Source organism: Gobius niger (genome assembly GCF_951799975.1).
Source record: "Gobius niger genome assembly, chromosome: 5".
Taxonomy (NCBI): Eukaryota; Metazoa; Chordata; class Actinopteri; order Gobiiformes; family Gobiidae; genus Gobius; species Gobius niger.
Window position 1 is genome coordinate 18355350 of NC_136856.1, and position 19710 is coordinate 18375059.

General features: G+C 43.7%; 2 protein-coding genes across 3 annotated transcripts; both read left to right on the top strand.

The window, feature by feature from the left end:
• Positions 1-242: 242 nt before the first annotated feature.
• Positions 243-16217, top strand: selenoh (selenoprotein H; the record flags this gene model as incomplete). Its single annotated transcript, XM_079557131.1, has 11 exons — positions 243-300; positions 431-560; positions 1653-1795; positions 3173-3357; positions 3549-3726; positions 4628-4725; positions 12853-12911; positions 13201-13238; positions 13378-13507; positions 14464-14606; positions 16111-16217. 11 exons carry the CDS (start codon positions 243-245, stop codon positions 16215-16217), a joined length of 1269 nt encoding a protein of 422 aa, XP_079413257.1.
• A 1111-nt stretch (positions 16218-17328) lies between these two features.
• Positions 17329-19405, top strand: clp1 (cleavage factor polyribonucleotide kinase subunit 1). Of its 2 annotated transcripts, XM_079556984.1 has the most exons (6): positions 17329-17432; positions 17655-17926; positions 18008-18115; positions 18181-18300; positions 18373-18510; positions 18591-19405. In XM_079556984.1, the coding sequence occupies exons 2-6, from the start codon at positions 17657-17659 to the stop codon at positions 19275-19277; spliced, it is 1323 nt and encodes a 440-aa protein (XP_079413110.1). In that variant the 5' UTR covers positions 17329-17432; positions 17655-17656; the 3' UTR covers positions 19278-19405. The 2 variants fall into 2 exon arrangements, with proteins under 2 accessions (XP_079413110.1, XP_079413109.1); XM_079556983.1 differs by having other exon boundaries at positions 18181-18510.
• The last annotated feature ends 305 nt before the right edge of the window (positions 19406-19710 follow it).

Genomic DNA, 19710 nt, shown 5'->3' on the forward strand with positions numbered 1-19710 from the left:
AAGTCGTGTCCCCCGACTGGTTGTCAGGATCCCAACGTAGTTACCTCCTTTTATAAAATATATTTTTAATCTCAATAGTGTTAATTTATGGGCTCCGTAAATCTGGACTTAAGCATTTGAATATCTAAAGCAGAGACTAACATGTAGCCGAGAGACTTTTTTATCTTCAAAGTAACTTTAAAGATAATATCGAGAAGCCGCATGTAATGGTATCGCCCATTCCTATTTAGACATCCCCCTTCATGGCGTTGGTTTGGTCCAGATTCGCGCGAAAGTTTATGAAAATGGCGTCCAAGGCAGGTCAGTCATGAGGTTTCCTTGTGGATTTGTATAATCCTTCTGTACCTTTACTAACAACAAACAATTGCTAAAGGGGGAGCACTGAAGTGTGGGCTCAGAGCCATTGCTATTACTACTGTCTTCTGTTTAGGCCGTCGAGGAGTGAAACGCAAAGCTGCCGAGGTGCAGGGGGAGGAAACTCCTCTGGAGGTGAAGGGAAACACCGGTGGAGAGGATGTCCAGCCAGAAGACGGAAGAAGAAGAGTGGTTATTGAGCATTGGTGAGAACGACAGGCCGTGACACTATGTGGTGTTATGGTGGGCAGGGGTTAGTGTTGGGTAGAAACTGAAAACTGAATACATGTATTTGGAAATACCCATTTGGGTAACTGTATTCAGGTACAGGTACTTTTTCATTTGAGGGTATTTAGAATACAGTTGATTTAAAAGGAATACATCACAGGCTCCCCTCCTGGAACCAGCACCTTAACGTGGTGGAGGTGTTTGAGCACCTGAATGGTCCTGGGAGCTCTGTTGTCGGGGGCTTCGTGCCCCTGGTTGGGTCTCCCAGGACAAACAGGTTCTAGGTCAAGGGTCAGACAAAGATCGGTTCAGAAGCCCCTTATGAGAGACCAACAGGCCCGGTTAGAACCATGAGGCTGTCCTTCTGTGGACCCACCACCTGCAGGAGGAGCCATAGGGGGCTGGTGCAATGTCTGCCCGGAAACGGAAAAGTGAAGAAAATGTATGGATGGACATCACGGTGCTCAATCATTGAATATCTGTTTCATAAACATAGTTTTAAACAGTTTAGTTTGGTTTCGCTCTGTCCTTCTGTGGGCCTTTTGCAAAGTGCTTTTTTTGCATTTCAAATTAGTGGTCAACATAAGTAGCAGGTGTTGTCTCAACATCTTAATCATTATACGCCGCTTTTATGCATTATCTTATGCAAATCAACATGAAAGTATTCTCAGTATTCAGAACACAATCCTCTGATTCGACAAAGTAACATAATGTGTTTCTAAGTAGATTTTAAGGCGAGCATTCAGTATTCTGAAACTGAATAATACTATTTCCATTAAAGTATTCTCCTCAACAAGGGTTTTAAATGAGCAAAATGACGAAGCCCTGTGAACCAATGGGGTTCATAATTTCTATAAATCAAGGCTTTTCTTAGATAATCTCCTTTTTCTTTTTCTAATTTGGCACCGCTATTATTCATCCATAATAGTGGCCCATTGCAGCCTTTCTATGGACCAGTTTTCACCACCTACTCAATTGAACCAAAAATTGTGATGCGATATAGTTCAGTATTTGCAGTTTATTTATATTTTGCAATGAATTCTACTCATGTAAATGTTTTTTTCTTGCAGCAAAAGCTGCCGAGTGTATGGGCGAAATGCACTGGAGGTCAAGTCGGCGCTGGTGGCTGCTCGCCCTGATATCACTGTGGTCCTCAATCCACTAAAACCTCGCAGGAAAAGTTTTGAGATCACCTGGATGGATGGAGACAAAGGTGAGATTTCTGCAGTGGCTTCTGTGCATCTGGATATAACTGGAGGAAAGCAGTACATCTGTGCGTTAGGAGAGCGCTCTAGGCTAAGAAGCTGCACGATTTCTGAAAGTTTCAATAGAATCAATAAAATGGCATAGAATAAAATGTATAGACCAAGACAATACAGACGGGCCAAGTAGAAAATACTTGGTTTATACAGAGCCAGTATCTCAGATTTTGATACCAATACCTAATGCATTATTGCACAAATTGAGTAAATGGATTTAGTCAATATTTAGAGGATTTTTTTTATTTTTTTTTAATGTAGACTCTGGTCGAATGTTTTAAAGCAGTTAATTTGAGGTTGGTACAGTCTCCTCCATATCTCAGTACACACTGCACACGAAGAACATGATCTGGAGTAGGGATGTCACGGTAAGCGGTGTAGCGGTAAACCCCGGTAAAAATGTTGACAATAATAATTACCGTCTTGTTTTCGAAAAAATATTTTACCGCGATGGATTACCGCGCCCGCGGTTTAGGCAAAGTGAGCCTTATGAGCCGCTGTCTCATCTGCTGAAGCTGCCGCAGGCGCACTCTGTAGCTACAACCAAAACAAAACTTTCTTGCTGGAATCATGTCCGAGACGACAGCGCGCAGGATCTATCAGCCTCAGAGACCATGCCTGAATTCTGGACATATTTTGGGTGTTTTAAGAAAGCCGAAGGACAGTTGATAGAGACAGTTTTCCTGTTTGTGGAACGTGCAGGAAAAAGTGTCTCTAAACTTTGAACCTCTTGACTCACCTGGCTGACCGTCTCCCACAACTCTACAGCAAGTGGTCATACCGCCTTTGCTCTGCCCAATCCCGTCAGACCTTGGAAGCTAAGCAGGGAAGGGCATGGTCGGTACTTGGATGGGAGACCGTTTGGGAACACCAGGAAGCTTAGTGAATGTAATGCGTGAGTGAGTGTTGGTGGTGGTCAGAGGGGCCGATGGCGCAGACTGGTTGGCTCGCTTCCGTCAGTCTACCCCTGGTGTTACGGCTCAAAATGGAGAACCCAAAAAATAGACACAAGAGCTCAAAAATACAACTGATTTATTTAAAGCTGGACTGGAGTCTTCAGTGCGGAGCAGGTGGTGAACTAAAAAACAAGAAACGAAGGTAAGTATCTCAAACAGGTAAGTATTTCAGAAATCTTAAGTAGCCGATCAAAAATCACCATCTCACAGGACGGAACAATCTGGCAGAGTCTTGCTGGAGAGCATGGTCTTTGAATCAGCTTGATTGCAGATCTTACGCAGGTGCTATCCAGAAAACTCCGCCCATGCACACACACACTCGGAGGGAGGAAAACTCAGCCCCAGAGGGAGGTGTGACAGTACCCCCCCCTCTAGGAGACGTCACCGGACGTCCTACCAGGCTTGCCAGGGAACGCCCGGTAGAAGTCACGAAGGAGGGTGGCATCCAGGATAAGACCCCGGGAAACCCAGGACCGCTCCTCTGGGCCATAGCCCTCCCAATCCACAAGATACTGGAACCCCCGCCCTCTACGACGGACATCAAAGATGCGGTTAACAGTGTAGGCCGGATGGTCGTCGATGATCCGGGTGGGAGGAGGTGGATCGGCAGGGGGACACAGAGAACTAGAATGCACAGGTTTTAGTAGGGACACATGAAACGATGGGTGAACCTTCATGGCAGCAGGAAGTTTCAGGCGAACTACGGAGGAATTGATTATCTTGTCAATTTCAAAAGGACCAACGAACTTAGGAGCCAATTTCCGTGACTCAACCTGGAGAGGAAGATCTCGAGAGGATAACCAAACCCTTTGTCCAGGCTGGTAAGAAGGGGAAGGTCTTCGATGTTTATCCGCCATTGCCTTGTTCCGAGCTGCCGTACGGATTAAAGCGGCCCGAGCTGCCTTCCAGACCCGACGACAGCGGCTCAGGTGAGCTTGAACCGAAGGAACTGCCACCTCTTGTTCCTGGTCTGGAAAGAGAGGAGGTTGGAAACCGAGACAAACCATGAAGGGAGACATGCCTGTAGCGGAGGAGACAAGGGAGTTATGGGCATACTCCACCCAAGGTAGGAAAGAACACCAAGTCAAAGGATTTCGGGCAGTGACACATCGCAAGGCGGCTCCAAGGTTCTGATTCGCTCGCTCTGTTTGCCCATTAGACTGGGGATGATAACCAGAGGACAGGGAGACGGTGGTACCCAGGGACTGACAGAACGCCTTCCAGACTTGCGAAATGAATTGTGGACCACGGTCAGAAACAATGTCACTGGGAATACCATGCAGCCGGTACACATGTTGGATCAGGAGTTTTGCAGTCTCTGTAGATGAAGGCAATTTGGGGAGAGGAACATAGTGCACCGCCTTGGAGAATCGATCCACAATAGTAAGAATTGTGTCATTACCTTCTGATATAGGAAGTCCGGTGACAAAATCTACTGCGATGTGGGACCATGGCCTCCTGGGGATCGACAGAGGATGGAGCAGCCCAGCAGGGGGCTGGTGACCGGCCTTACTACGGGCACAAATAGAACAGGAAGTGACAAACTCACGAGTGTCTTGGCGTATGGAGGGCCACCAGAACCTTTGCTTAACAAAGGAGAAAGTTCTGTAGAAACCAGGATGACATGAAAGCTTCGAGGAGTGCCCCCATTGAAGCACCTGAGATCTAACAGAATCAGGGACAAACAAACAGTTAGCTGGACCGTTGCCTGGATCCGGCTGTGTGCGTTGAGCTTCTTGAACAATCTTTTCAATCTCCCACTGAACTGCCCCCAATAAATGTGAGGTAGAGGAACAGTTGACTTCAGGACTTTGATTCTCTACAACACAGGTGGGGGGAAGAATAAGACCTGGCGGCTCAAGTTCTGGCTCATCAGGCGACTCTTTGCGGGACAGGGCATCAGGTTTGGTGTTCCGGGATCCCGGACGGTAAGTAAGAGTAAAATTGAATCTGCCGAGGAAAAGAGCCCACCTGGCTTGTCGGGAATTTAACCTTTTAGCTGAACGCAGATAAGACAGGTTTTTGTGGTCCGTCCAAACTATGAAAGGGTGCTCTGCTCCCTCCAGCCAGTGCCTCCATTCATGCAATGCAGAGACGACAGCCAGCAGCTCACGATTTCCGATGTCGTAGTTAATTTCTGCTGGTGTAAGTCGTCTAGAATAAAAAGCACATGGATGTAACTTTTGATCCTTTGGGGACCGTTGGGACAGGACAGCTCCTAAACCGGAATCAGAGGCATCCACTTCAACTATGAATTGCCTGGAATGATCTGGATGCAACAAAACAGGGGCAGAGATAAAACATTTCTTCAAGTTGGAAAATGCCTCCTCTGCTTCACCGGACCACTTAAAGGGAATGGCTGTAGAAGTAAGACGTGTAAGAGGTGCCGCCTTACGGCTGTAGTCCTTGATAAACCTGCGATAAAAGTTTGCGAAGCCAAGGAATCTCTGGAGCTGTTTTTGGGTTTCAGGTTTGGGCCACTCTGCCACAGCCTTGATTTTGGCAGGATCTGCCTCGATTCGCCCCTGTTCAATGACAAAACCCAAAAATTGAACAGAGGATTTGTGGAATTGACACTTCTCTGCCTTTACGAAGAGTTTGTTTTCTAGAAGTCGCTGAAGGACCAACTGGACATGCTGAATATGTTCCTCGAGATTTCTGGAAAAAATTAGAATGTCGTCAATATAGACAAACAAAAACTTGTTCAACATGTCTCTTAGAACATCATTTACAAGGTTCTGGAAAACAGCCGGAGCATTTGTTATTCCGAAGGGCATCACCTTATATTCAAAATGGCCTAAAGGTGTGTTGAACGCCGTTTTCCATTCATCCCCTTGGCGAATACGAACGAGGTGATAAGCGTTCCTGAGGTCCAGTTTTGTGAAAATAGTGGCTTCATTGAGGGGGTCAAAAGCTGAATCAATGAGTGGCAGAGGGTATTTATTTTTGATTGTTATGTCATTAAGACCGCGGTAATCAATACAGGGCCTTAAGGTACGATCCTTCTTGTCCACAAAGAAAAACCCTGCCCCTACTGGAGAAGAAGAGGGCCTAATCAAACCTGCTGTTAGAGAGTCCTTGATATACAGTTCCATGGCCTCTCTTTCGGGACGAGACAGTTTGTACAGGCGGGTGGTTGGCAAAGGCGCACCAGGGAGTAATTCAATGGCACAGTCATAAGGGCGATGAGGAGGAAGGGATAGGGCTTTCTCTTTGCTGAACACCTCGGCAAGGTTGTGGTAAACTGAGGGAACTGAAGTTAGATCAGGAGGACTGGGAGGTGAAGGAACAGGACTTTTACTGTGGCCAATGGCAGACTGAAGACAATGTGAATGACAGAAAACACTCCAGCTGACAATCCTATTTGCCTCCCAGTCAATGTGGGGATTATGGAGCTTCAACCAGGGAAGCCCTAAAACAACCGGAGCATGGGGAGAGGTAATGACTAGAAACTGAGCCTCCTCTCTATGGTTACCAGAAAGTACGAGCATGATAGGAATGGTGCGATGGGTAATCTTCGCTAGACGTTCTCCATTCAAAGAATTCACATCTATAGGCGGTTCAATGGGTTCAATAGGAATCCTGGCTTGTGCGACCACAGAGGAGTCTATGAAATTGTCGTCTGCTCCAGAGTCAATGAAAGTAAGAAGTGGAAGGGACTCACATAACCACAACAGAGAGGCCTGGAGCTGAAGCCGATTCGGTGTAGGGGGATGGGGAGAGGAGGTTCGGCTCACCAGGACCTCTCCCTTCACTGGTGAGCCCTTTCTTTTGACCGGAGAAAACAGGAGTCAACGAAGTGGCCACTTTGTCCACAATACATGCATAGCCCAGACCTCTGACGTCGCTGCCGTTCGGCTGATGAGAGGCCGGCTCGACCTAGTTGCATGGGCTCCTCGGCAGCGAGTTCTGGTTTTGACGGACTGGAAAACACAGGAGGAAAGCGGGTTTGTTCAGAAAAATTAGTGGACGACAACTGAGATGCATGAGGTTCGCGAGTTGCATATTGGCGTGCAGACTTCTCTCTGCGTCTCTCTCTGAGTCTGTTATCGAGCCGAATCGAAAGAGAAATTAACTCCTCCAGGCAGTTAGTCTCATCCCGAGCAGCAAGTTCATCCTTGACATTCTCCGCTAATCCCCTAGTGAAGGCAGTTTGCAATGCCTCGTCATCCCAGCCACTCTCCGCAGCAAGTATACGGAAGTCTATAGCGTACTGAGAGACTGAGTGTGAGCCCTGGTTAAGTGCTAGTAGTCTCTTTGCAGCCTCTTTCCCCTTAACTGGATGATCAAAAATGTTACGCATTTCTTCAGTAAAAGCTGAGTAGGACCGGAAAATTCGTGAGTTAGCTTCCCATTCAGCAGTGGCCCATTGTGAAGCCTTGCCAGAGAGTAGACTAAGAACAAATGAAATGCGTGACTTATCTGAGACGTAGGTATGAGGCTGCTGGTCAAAAACAAGTGCACATTGCAGAAGGAATCTGCCACAGGATCCCAGGTCACCGGAGAATCTTTCAGGCGTGGGAATGAAGGGTTCCCGGGAAAGCATGGCTGGAGGTGGAGCGGAGGCCTCAGGCTGTTCAGAGGAAGAGGATGGTGGAGCCGTGTGGGTAGTGAGCTGTGTGGAGAGTTGGCTCACATCATGGCTGAGCTTAGCCACATTGGTGGACAATTCCAACAGCTTGGCGGTGATCTCCCGGAGAATCGTATCATGTTGTCCAACAAGAGCACCCTGAGAAGCAAGGGCTTGTTTGAGAGAATCTTGGTCTGCTGGGTTCATTTTGGCCAGATTGTTCTGTTACGGCTCAAAATGGAGAACCCAAAAAATAGACACAAGAGCTCAAAAATACAACTGATTTATTTAAAGCTGGACTGGAGTCTTCAGTGCGGAGCAGGTGGTGAACTAAAAAACAAGAAACGAAGGTAAGTATCTCAAACAGGTAAGTATTTCAGAAATCTTAAGTAGCCGATCAAAAATCACCATCTCACAGGACGGAACAATCTGGCAGAGTCTTGCTGGAGAGCATGGTCTTTGAATCAGCTTGATTGCAGATCTTACGCAGGTGCTATCCAGAAAACTCCGCCCATGCACACACACACTCGGAGGGAGGAAAACTCAGCCCCAGAGGGAGGTGTGACACCAGGGCAGCTGTGGCTACAATAGTAGCTTACCACAACCGAGTATGGAGTGAACGAATAGTGCAATGTAAAGCGTCTTTGAGTGTCCAGAAAAGCGCTATATAAAACCGATTTATTATTATTATTATTATTATTAAGTAAGTTAACGTTAGCGTTTTAGCTGAAATGCTGATGTGGGACTTTGGGTTGAGGGAGAATGTAACGAGTCGCCCCATAGTGCGGCTGCAGCGCCACCGCCAGCATAAGCCGTGTCGCGGATACCTCCGCACAATGGCACAATGCGTTGCGGGGCTCCCGGTGATTCACTCTCGCCGCAGTATTATGAATTTAACAATGATCACTGTCTGAGGCATTTTCCCAAATCTGCAAAGTGAAAGCTCACTGGAAGGACACAAACTGAGAACAATTTTCCTGATGTAGACGGTTTATCTTGTTCAAAAATATTCTTTGTTTCTGACGCTATAAATAGTACATGTAATACCCTCGAAACGATCAACAACACATCGTTAGTAGTAATAGTTCCTTTACTTTGATGTGAAAAGTTTCAGTTTTGATAAGGCTTTGTCTGTATTTTTTTTTAAATGTAATAAGCACTCATAAACTTTTTTTAAACTACTTCAGTTTGTGTAGGACTATCAATGCTTTCTGAACATATTAACACTCATTTAAAAAAAAAATACCGAGGTAATACTGAAAACCGTGATAATTTTGGTCATAATAACCATGAGGTAAAATTTTCATACCGTGACAGCCCTAATCTGGAGTTATGTGCTATAAACAACACACTTAAGGTTATTACATTATTGTATGTCGACTGCTTTATATGAGCTACGTCTACTTGCTGTGTCACAGACACTGGTCTCAGTGGTGTTGACTCCGAGCTAAAAGATGACAGTAGGGGCTGAGAGGACATAGTTACTGTTGTAAAGACGGGAAGGAGTGTAAACATTTTGTTTTGTCTTACAGAAAAAACATTGTGGACAGGAATAAAGAAGGGTCCACCCGGGAAGCTGAAGTTTCCCGAAGCAAGTGTTGTGGTAGCTGCTTTAGAGGAGGCTCTGAAGTCTGAATAGTGGCAGTATAAAGGTTTGTCAACTTTTTGTGCTATTTTTATTTAATTTAATGTAGGTTTCAGCACCACAAAGTTAAGAAACAAATATTAGGCCTGTGTCAGTGAATCGTGTTGTGATCTATCAGATACACCTTTGCTGTATCGTTTCAAAACCCTGCACTCTATTACGTTATTGTGCACATTTAAACTTGTGTTGTCACACCCTAAGGTTGCTCAGCTACATTTCAAATCAAATAATAGACGTTTCATGCATTTTAGTTCACAAGAGATTCGGCTGTTGAAGCAGCATGATGAAGACCGACCAAGGAGAACTTCTCAGTCTTTATTCTGATGAACCACGCTTCAGCTGCTGATTACTTGGAACAAGGCTGACACCTAGAGGACTGACTGAGCTAGAGTACCATTTATGGTCCTTTGCAAAAGTTGATTTGTTGTCGTTGCTTTTTTTTTTATTGCAGTTTTTAGTGTTTTGCATAAAATATTAAAAGACTACTTTCTTAATCATTTTCATTTCATTTATTGGCCTTCAATTTATTTAACCTTAAGCTATACTGATGTGCAGAGCTGATTTCTGTGGTGTAAAGCAGGAGTAGGCAAGTTTGCTTGGCGGATGCTAAGAAATGTGAAAGGAATTGACAGTATTTTTCACATTTCTTGAGTCCAGGCATTTGATCTCAGAGGTTGAAGGGCCCCTGGGCATAAGGAGAAAAATGTGTGCTCGGTGTGGGCTGTAAACTAGTTCCCTCTCTTTGCAGACTCCCTCACATTTATCTGATTATTTTTTACCCGAGAATAAGCCATGTCTATGCACCATTAAAATAAAAAAGATCTCTGTGGAAGTACCCCCAGACCCCCCTTTTAAATGTGGCCCCCCACCAGTCCGGCAGTAGCAAAGGTTCTTCCGTGAGGGCCCGAGGAAAGCGTAATGCATCTGTGGTTTGATAAACATAACATAACTTCGAACAGCATACGAATTGCTTCTTATTATTGTTCACAAAAGGCCCTAATCTCACTCTAATCCTAACGACCCTAACAAAAAATATCGATGTGGATCCGATTGTACCAGCAGAGGTCGCACTATCCGTTGATCTGCCTTAAAAAAAGAAAGAAGACTTGACACTCGGTCCTGACTTGTCCTAAAAAAGAAAAAAGACTTGCCCCACGTGGAGATTGTAGGAGAGAGGGTTGTGCGACATGTTGGACAAAAATATATTTGGCCGACATCAGGTCATTGTGAATGTATGACTGAGAGGCAGCCATACATTCACTGTGGTGCAACAGGTGAAAAAACTCTAGCCTGCCCCTGTAAACAAGACGCCCTAATCACACTAGACAGGAAGGAACTCCCCTGGAACCCCCAAAGGTTGACCCAGAACCAGCTGAGCAGAGGAGTGCAGTCTGTATAAGAGGTCCGGTGCTTCACAACAAGAAGGTCCCGGGTTCAATTCCCACCTGGACAGAGTGTTTCTGTGTGGAGTTTGCATGTTCTCCAAGTGTCTGCGTACCTTTCCTCTGGGTACTATGGTTTCCCCTACTTCCCTAATAGGCCAGGATGAATGAGAGTGTGTTTGAGAGTGACTGTGGGACAACGGATTCAAATTAGCCCACGGTGTGGTGTGTTCATTAAATACACTGTACCAACCAATAAATAAATACATAGATTTATTGTTGTTGTTTCTGGCCTTAGACCTCAAAATTCCCTCTCCTCAGCCGAACTACCACCCCCGCTGGGTGAAGCATACAGTGTATCCGGAAAGTACTCACATTAGTCAACTTTTTCACATTTTGTTATGTTACAACCTTATTAAAAATGAATAATGATGATGATGATAATAATAATAATAATAATAATAATAATAATAATAATAATAATAATAACACAAAAAATCGTCAATCTTTTTGCAAATGTATTAAAGGGGGGGTATTATGCAAAATCGACTTTTTCAAGCTTTACATCATGTTATTATGTCATTCCCTCATTAAAAACATGCCTGAAGTGTTGCCTTGGCACATTCACGTATTTTTGAGTAATCTGTAAAAACTCTGATGGCGGCCATTTTAGGGATAGGTTTGCCTGAGTCCTCCTAGGAACGCCCCCACCTCCTGGAGACGCCTCCGAGCTTTCGTCACCAGCCGAGTAACCAACCACTGCTCCTCAGCAGAACCCCCTCCCCACTGATGCCACAGACAGTGTGTGGAGGGGGCGTGTCGGAAAGGCTCAGAGGTTCTTAAAGAGACAGAGGCCTATTTCAAGACATTCACTACAGCCATTTTGAGAGAGCAATTTTATACAAGGCAGTTATTCTAATTTACTGCATTTACAGACCAACAGAAGGTTTGGTCATCATTGTAGTGTGATATAGACTGGTGCTATGTGACTGAAAAAAGCAGAATACCCCCTCTTTAAAAATGAAAACGGAAATATCCAATGTACATAAGTATTCACTCTCTTTATTCTAGGCCCCGCTACGGCATTGAGACAGCTCTGATCCGCATGAACATCAACGCAAGCAAAGTCTCAGTTGTAGTTCTGCTGGACCTGAGCGCTGCCTTTGACACAGTGGACCTCGGGATCTTACTTCACAGGCTAGAAAACTGGGTGGGAATCTCTGGTACTGCTCTAAACTGGTTCAAGTCCGATCTCGAGGACAGGACATACTTTGTTGAGATTGCCAACTGTGTCTCGAACAAAACTGCCGTGACCTGTGGAGTCCCCCAGGTGTCAAGCTTGAGGCCCCTCTTATTCAATCTATTCATGCTTCCATTGAGTCAGCTAATACACAGCAATACCACAGCTATGCACATGTGGAGACAGTGGCGCAGATAGTATCAATCAAAGTAAACTGAAATGAGAGAAAGTGTGATCAGTCACCTTGCGTCTCTCTCTTTAAAACAGAAAAATCTGGTTAGAAAGCTAGGAGTAGACCTTTTGACTCAAACCTGAGCATCAGGTATCAGCAGCAGCTTCTTCCCATCTGAAAAAATATTGCCAAAACCAGAGGTATTGTGTCGAAACCAGACATGAAGAGAGACTTATATGAACTTGTCTCCAGCAGGTTAGACTACTGTAACGGCTGCTCACTGTTAGACAGCTGCAGTACATCCAAAACGCTGCTAGAGCCCTGACAAGAATCAGGAAGTACGACCATATTAGTCCAGCGCTGGCTTCCTGACGCTCAGAGAATAGAGTTTAAAATAGCTCAGCTTGTGTTCAAGTCTTCTCCTGGCTTAGCACCAAAGTACATCTCTGACATGTTAGAGCCGTTTGAACCATCTCAGGCCCTGAGAACTTCAGGGAGGGGTCTCCTGGTGGATCCCAGAGTCAGGACTAAACAGCTCTAGGAAGGTCTCCTGGTGGTTCTGAACTTCTCCCATTATGACTGAGGCCACGGTGCTTTTCTATATCCTATCCCTTCCCAAAATCTGTGCCTCAATTCCACCCTGTATCAGAGGTACAGACAATTCCATTGTCTCCTGGTTTCTGCTCTGACATGCACTGTCAGCTGTAGGACAGAAAGGTGTGATCTTTCCAAACGAAGCCCAATGAATGTAATAAACTACAGGTGGTCAAGTTGTAGAAACATCTTAATGACAGTCAGTAAACAGGGTGCATGAGAGCAGCCAAAGCCTGTGAATACTGTATGATATTTGTTTTGTAATAGGCTTAAATTAGCAAAAATGTATAGATATTTTTTCCCATTTTGCGAGGCTACGGTGTGTCATGTTTTACTTTTTTTTTTTTTTATCCATTTAGGAATAAAGCTGTAAAATAACAAAATGGAAAAAGTGAATACATTTCGGATGCACAGTAGGCTCTTCCTTTGCTCTCTTGTGATGTGACTTGCAGCTCTCTTTGGAGCGAGGCAGGACACTGTTTGGAGGCACTGCCTTCAATGGCAAAGGAAGGTGCCCGAGATTTTGGGCCAAATTAACAAGTCGTGTCCCCCGACTGGTTGTCAGGATCCCAACGTAATTACCTCCTTTTATAAAATATATTTTTAATCTCAATAGTGTTCATTCATGGGCTCCGTAAATCTGGACTTACGCATTTGAATATCTAAAGCAGAGACTAACGTGTAGCCGAGAGACTTTTTTATCTTCAAAGTAACTTCAAAGATAATATCGAGAAGCCGCATGTAATGGTATCGCCCATTCCTATTTAGACATCCCCCTTCATGGCGTTGGTTTGGTCCAGATTTGCGCGAAAGTTTATGAAAATGGCGTCCAAGGCAGGTCAGTCATGAGGTTTCCTTATGGATTTGTATAATCCTTCTGTACCTTTACTAACAACAAGCAATTGCTAAATAAATTAAAGGGGAAGCACTGAAGTGTGGGCTCAGAGCCATTACTATTACCACTGTCTTCTGTTTAGGCCGTCGAGGAGTGAAACGCAAAGCTGCCGAGGTGCAGGGGGAGGAAACTCCTCTGGAGGTGAAGGGAAACACCGGTGGTGAGGATGTCCAGCCGGAAGACGGAAGAAGAAGAGTGGTTATTGAGCATTGGTGAGAACGACAGGCCGTGACACTATGTGGTGTTATGGTGGGCATGGGTTAGTGTTGGGTAGAAACTGAAAACTGAATACATGTATTTGGAAATACTCATTCGGGTAACTGTATTCAGCTACAGGTACTTTTTCATTTGAGGGTATTTAGAATACAGTTGATTTAAAAGGAATACATCACTGGCTCCCCTCCTGGAACCAGCACCTTAACGTGGTGGAGGTGTTTGAGCACCTGAATGATCCTGGGAGCTCTGTTGTCAAGGGTCAGACAAAGAGCGGTTCAGAAGCCCCTTATGAGAGACCAACAGGCCCGGTTAGAACCATGAGGCCGTCCTTCTGCGGACCCACCACCTGCAGGAGGAGCCATAGGGGGCTGGTGCAATGTCTGCCCGGAAACGGAAAAGTGAAGAAAATGGATGGATGGACATCACGGTGCTCAATCATTGAATATCTGTTTCATAAACATAACATTAATAAGGAAGAAAAGATCAAAACAGTTTAGTTTCGCTCTGTCCTTCTTTTATGCATTATCTTATGCAAATCAACATAAAAGTCTTGTCAGTATTCAGAACACAATCCTCTGATTCGACAAAGTAACATAATGTGTTTCTAAGTAGATTTTAAGGCGAGCATTCGGTATTCTGAAACTGAATAATACTATTTCCATTAAAGTATTCTCCTCAACAAGGGTTTTAAAAGAGCAAAATGACGAAGCCCCGTGAACCAATGGGGTTCATAATTTCTATAAATCAAGGCTTTTCTTTGATAATCTCCTTTTTCTAGTTTGGCACACTGCTATTATTCATCCATAATAGTGGCCCATTGCAGCCTTTCTATGGACCAGTTTTCACCACCTACTCAATTGAACCAAAAATTGTGATGCGATATAGTTTAGTATTTGCAGTTTATTTATATTTTGCAATGGGTTCTACTCATGTAAATGTTTTTTTCTTGCAGCAAGAGCTGACGAGTGTATGGGCGAAATGCACTGGAGGTCAAGTCGGCGCTGGTGGCTGCTCGCCCTGATATCACTGTGGTCCTCAATCCACTAAAACCTCGCAGGAATAGTTTTGAGATCACCTGGATGGATGGAGACAAAGGTGAGATTTCTGCAGTGGCTTCTGTGCATCTGGATATAACTGGAAGAAAGCCGTACAGCTGTGCGATTTCTGAAAGTTTGATCAATAGAATGACATAGAATAAAATATATAGACCAAGACGATACAGACGGGCCAAGTAGAAAATACTTGGTTTATACAGAGCCAGTATCTCAGATTTTGATACCAATACCTAATGCATTATTGCACAAATTTGAGTAAATGGATTTAGTCAATATTTAGGGGATTTTTTTTTTTTTTTTTAATGTAGACTCTGGTCGAATGTTTTAAAGCAGTTAATTTGAGGTTGGTACAGTCTCCTCCATATCTCAGTACACACTGCACACGAAGAACATGATCTGGAGTAGGGATGTCACGGTAACCAGTGTAGCGGTAAACCCCGGTAAAAATGTTGACAATGATAATTACCGTCTTGTTTTTAAAAAAATATTTTACCGCGATGGATTACGCGCCCGCGGTTTAGGCAAAGTGAGCCTTATGAGCCGCTGTCTCATCTGCTGAAGCTGCCGCAGGCGCCTCTGTAGCTACAACCAAAACAAAACTTTCTTGCTGGAATCATGTCCGAGACGACAGCGCGCAGGATCTATCAGCCTCAGAGACCGTGCAGGAAAAAGTGTCTCTAAACTTTGAACCTCTTGACTCACCTGGGTGACCGTCTCCCACAGCTCTATAGCAGTAAGTTAACGTTAGCATTTTAGCTGATGTGGGACTTTGGGTTGAGGGAGAACATAACGAGTCGCCCCATAGTGCAGCTGCAGCGCCACCGCCAGCATAAGCCGTGTCGTGGATACCTCCGCACAATGGCACAATGCGTTACGGGGCTCCCGGTGGCAGATTCACTCTCGCCGCAGTATTATGAATTTAACAATGATCACTGTCTGAGGCATTTTCCCAAATCTGCAAAGTGAAAGCTCACTGGAAGGACACAAACTGAGAACAATTTTCCTGATGTAGACGGTTTATCTTCAAAAATATTTGTTTCTGGCGCTATAAATAGTACATGTAATACCCTCGAAACGATCAACAACACATTGTTATAGTTCCTTTACTTTGATGTGAAAAGTTTCACTTTTGATAAGGCTTTGTCTGTATTTTTTTTTAAATGTAATAAGCACTCATAAACTTTTTTTAAACTATTTCAGTTTGTGTAGGACTATCAATGCTTTCTGAACATATTAACACACATTTTTAAAAAAATGCCGCGGTAATACCGAAAACCGTGATAATTTTGGTCATAATAACCGTGAGGTAAAATTTTCATACCGTGACAGCCCTAATCTGGAGTTATGTGCTATAAACAACACACTTAAGGTTATTACATTATTGTGTGCCGACTGCTTTATACGAGCTACGTCTACTTGCTGTGTCACAGACACTGGTCTCAGTGGTGTTGACTCCGAGCTAAAAGATGACAGTAGGGGCTGAGAGGACATAGTTACTGTTGTAAAGACGGGAAGGAATGTAAACATTTTGTTTTGTCTTACAGAAAAAACATTGTGGACAGGAATAAAGAAGGGTCCACCCCGGAAGCTGAAGTTTCCCGAAGCAAGTGTTGTGGTAGCTGCTTTAGAGGAGGCTCTGAAGTCTGAATAGTGGCAGTATGAAGGTTTGTCAACTTTTTGTGCTATTTTTATTTAATTTAATGTAGGTTTCAGCACCACAAAGATAAGAAACAAATAATAGGCCTGTGTCAGTGAATCGTGTTGTGATCTATCAGATACACCTTTGCTGTATCGTTTCAAAACCCTGCACTGTATTACGTTATTGTGCACATTTAAACTTGTGTTGTCACACCCTAAGCTTGCTCAGCTACATTTCAAATCAAATAATAGATGTTTCATGCATTTTAGTTCACAAGAGATTCGGCTGTTGAAGCAGCATGATGAAGACCGACCAAGGAGAACTTCTCAGTCTTTCTTCTGATGAACCACGCTTCAGCTGCTGATTACTTGGAACAAGGCTGACACCTAGAGGACTGACTGAGCTAGAGTACCATTTGGTCCTTTGCAAAAGTTGATTTGTTGTCGTTGCTTTTTTTTTTATTGCAGTTTTTAGTGTTTTGCATAAAATATTAAAAGACTACTTTCTTAATCATTTTCATTTCATTTATTGGCCTTCAATGTATGTAACCTTATGCTATACTGATGTGCAGAGCTGATTTCTGTGGTGTAAAGCAGGAGTAGGCAAGTTTGCTTGGTGGATGCTAAGAAATGTGAAAGGAATTGACAGTATTTTTCACATTTCTTGAGTACAGGCATTTGATCTCAGAGGTTGAAGGCATAAGGAGAAAAATGTGTGCTCTGTGTGGGCTGTAAACTAGTTCCCTCTCTCTTTGCAGACTCCCTCACATTTATCTGATTATTTTTTACCCGAGAATAAGCCAGGTCTATGCACCATTAAAATAAAAACGATCTCTGTGGAAGGACCCCCAGACCCCCCTTTTAAATGTGGCCCCCCCACCAGTCCGGCAGTAGCAAAGGTTCTTCCGCGAGGGCCCGAGGAAAGCGTAATGCGTCTGTTGATTGATAAACATAACTTTGAATAACATAACTTCGAACAGCATACGAATTGCTTATTATTGTTCACAAAAGGCCCTAATCTCACTCTAATCCTAACGACCCTAACAAAAAATATCGATGTGGATCCGATTGTACCAGCAGAGGGCGCACTATCCGTAGATCTGCCTTAAAAAAGAAAGAAGAAAACTTGGTCGATGGCTTACTACGTCATAATCGCGCGACGTAAAATTGCTGGTGATTCCAAACATTTCAAAAACCACGATCTTTCTAAAGATTGACTAATTGAAGTGTAAGAATGATATTCCTTCTTCCAATTAGTATCGGGGATGTTTATTGTGTAAACATTGATAATGTATATAAAATTGTATAACACGGCAGAGGTGTGAGCAGTTAGCGTGATTTTCCACCTGTATTGTTGAAGAAGTGCGGGGGTCTAGCGGCTCTTTTACCAAATTATGTTTTTGTTGTTGCATATTTTATGGTGACAAGCGACTCTTAACTTCTTTGACAGTCATGGCGACAGAGGTTTTAGAAAAACCAAATGAAGATGTTCCACCCGGAAAGGTCGGTACGAGATTTGACCTGGAGAAAGAGACTGAACTCAGATTCGAGGTAGAATCTGGCGATGGAGCTGAACAATTGGAACTTGAGCTCCTGACGGGAATGGCTGAGGTGTTTGGATCAGAGCTCAATAGAAACAAGAAATACACATTTGGTCCAGGTGCTAAGATCGCTGTTTTTACCTGGCATGGCTGCAGTGTAAATTTGTATGGGAAACCAGAGGTAAGCGCAAGTGGAATAGATGCATTTCTTAAAAAAATGTTGAGAGCAGTTCTAACCAGCCTTGTCTTCTTCATGCCAAAGGTGGCTTATGTATCTAAGGACACCCCAATGCTACTCTACCTTAACACCCACGCTGCTTTGGAACAGATGAGAAAACAAGCAGAAAAGGACAATGAAAGAGGACCACGGGTAACTTTGATTTTTATGACAATATAATAGTTGTGATTTCTGATTCAAAAGTTTTTGTTTTTCAGGTAATGGTTGTCGGCCCTACAGATGTGGGCAAGTCAACAGTCTGCCGTCTGCTCCTAAGCTATGCTGTGAGAGTAGGAAGAAGGCCAACATTTGTGGAACTAGATGTTGGGCAAAGCGGGGTAAATATTCTGTTTCTATTTTCTGTATTGAAATATGTACTTGAATATTTATACAAATGCAATCTTGCGCAGGTATCTGTCCCTGGAACCGTGTCAGCCCTATGCATTGAACGACCAGCTGATGTAGAGGAGGGTTTTTCGGTTCAGGCTCCACTGGTGTACCACTTTGGCTCAACCACCCCAGGAACAAACATCAAACTTTACAACAAGGCAAGTCAGTTGGGAGGTAATCTATGCGATGTTTAAATGAGTTTTTATTAAAAGGATTTTCATCTTGTGTTTTTTTACAGCTAACATCTTGTTTAGCTGAGGTGTTTTCACAACGCTGTGAGGTGAACAGAAAGGCGAGTGTGGGAGGTTGCATCATCAACACCTGTGGGTGGGTTAAAGGATCTGGATACCAAGCTCTGGTTCACTGTGCGTCTGCCTTTGAAGTTGATGTGGTGTTGGTACTTGACCATGAGAGGCTCTACAATGAGCTGAAAAGAGACCTTCCTCACTTTGTCAGGGTTGTGCTCCTTCCCAAATCTGGAGGAGTTGTGGAGCGATCTAAGGAGTGCCGGCGTGACGCTCGAGATGACAAGATCCGTGAATATTTTTATGGTTTCCGTGGTATTACCTTCTACCCATTCTCTTTTGAAGTGAGGTTCTCTGATGTTCGAATCTATAAAATTGGTGCGCCATCAATCCCAGACTCATGCCTGCCTCTAGGAATGTCTCAAGATGATACACAGTTGAAGTTGGTGCCAGTGACTCCTGGAAGAGATCTTACATATCATGTGTTAAGTGTAAGTAGTGCAGAGGATGGAGAAGATGGAGTGAGAAAGGGTATCGTTGAGACCCCGGTTTGTGGTTTTATTGTTGTAACAAATGTGGACACACAAACTCAGGTGATGAAAGTGCTCTCCCCAGCTCCGCGACCACTACCAAGACACACATTGCTCATAATGGACATTCGATTTATGGACATGAAATAATATTGGCATGTAAACTGGATTGGGCAATTTGTGAGAATTTGCTCTTCCAAAGTTTTTATTAGGCCTGCATAATCATAAACATTTCAACTGTAATTTGTGATTTATGTTTGAAAGTTTAGATTCAGTTCTCTGTGCTTATCACACAATTTTCAAGAGCACAAATGCAGAGGACACACATGTGAACTTCTAAACTAATACAAGAATATAATTTACTTTTGTTATGAATGTTATGGCAGCCTTTGCAATTTGCTAATTGCAATAATTCATATTGCAATTTTTATTTGAACAACCCTAATTTCTGTTTTAGATATTGTCGCTTTTATATATAAAAAAAATAAAACATTTGTAAAGTGTAAAGGGGGCCACTTCAGTTTTTTTTAATCAATTAAAAATAAAGCTTTTTTTAACATGTCCAAAATGTGTTCAACGTAAT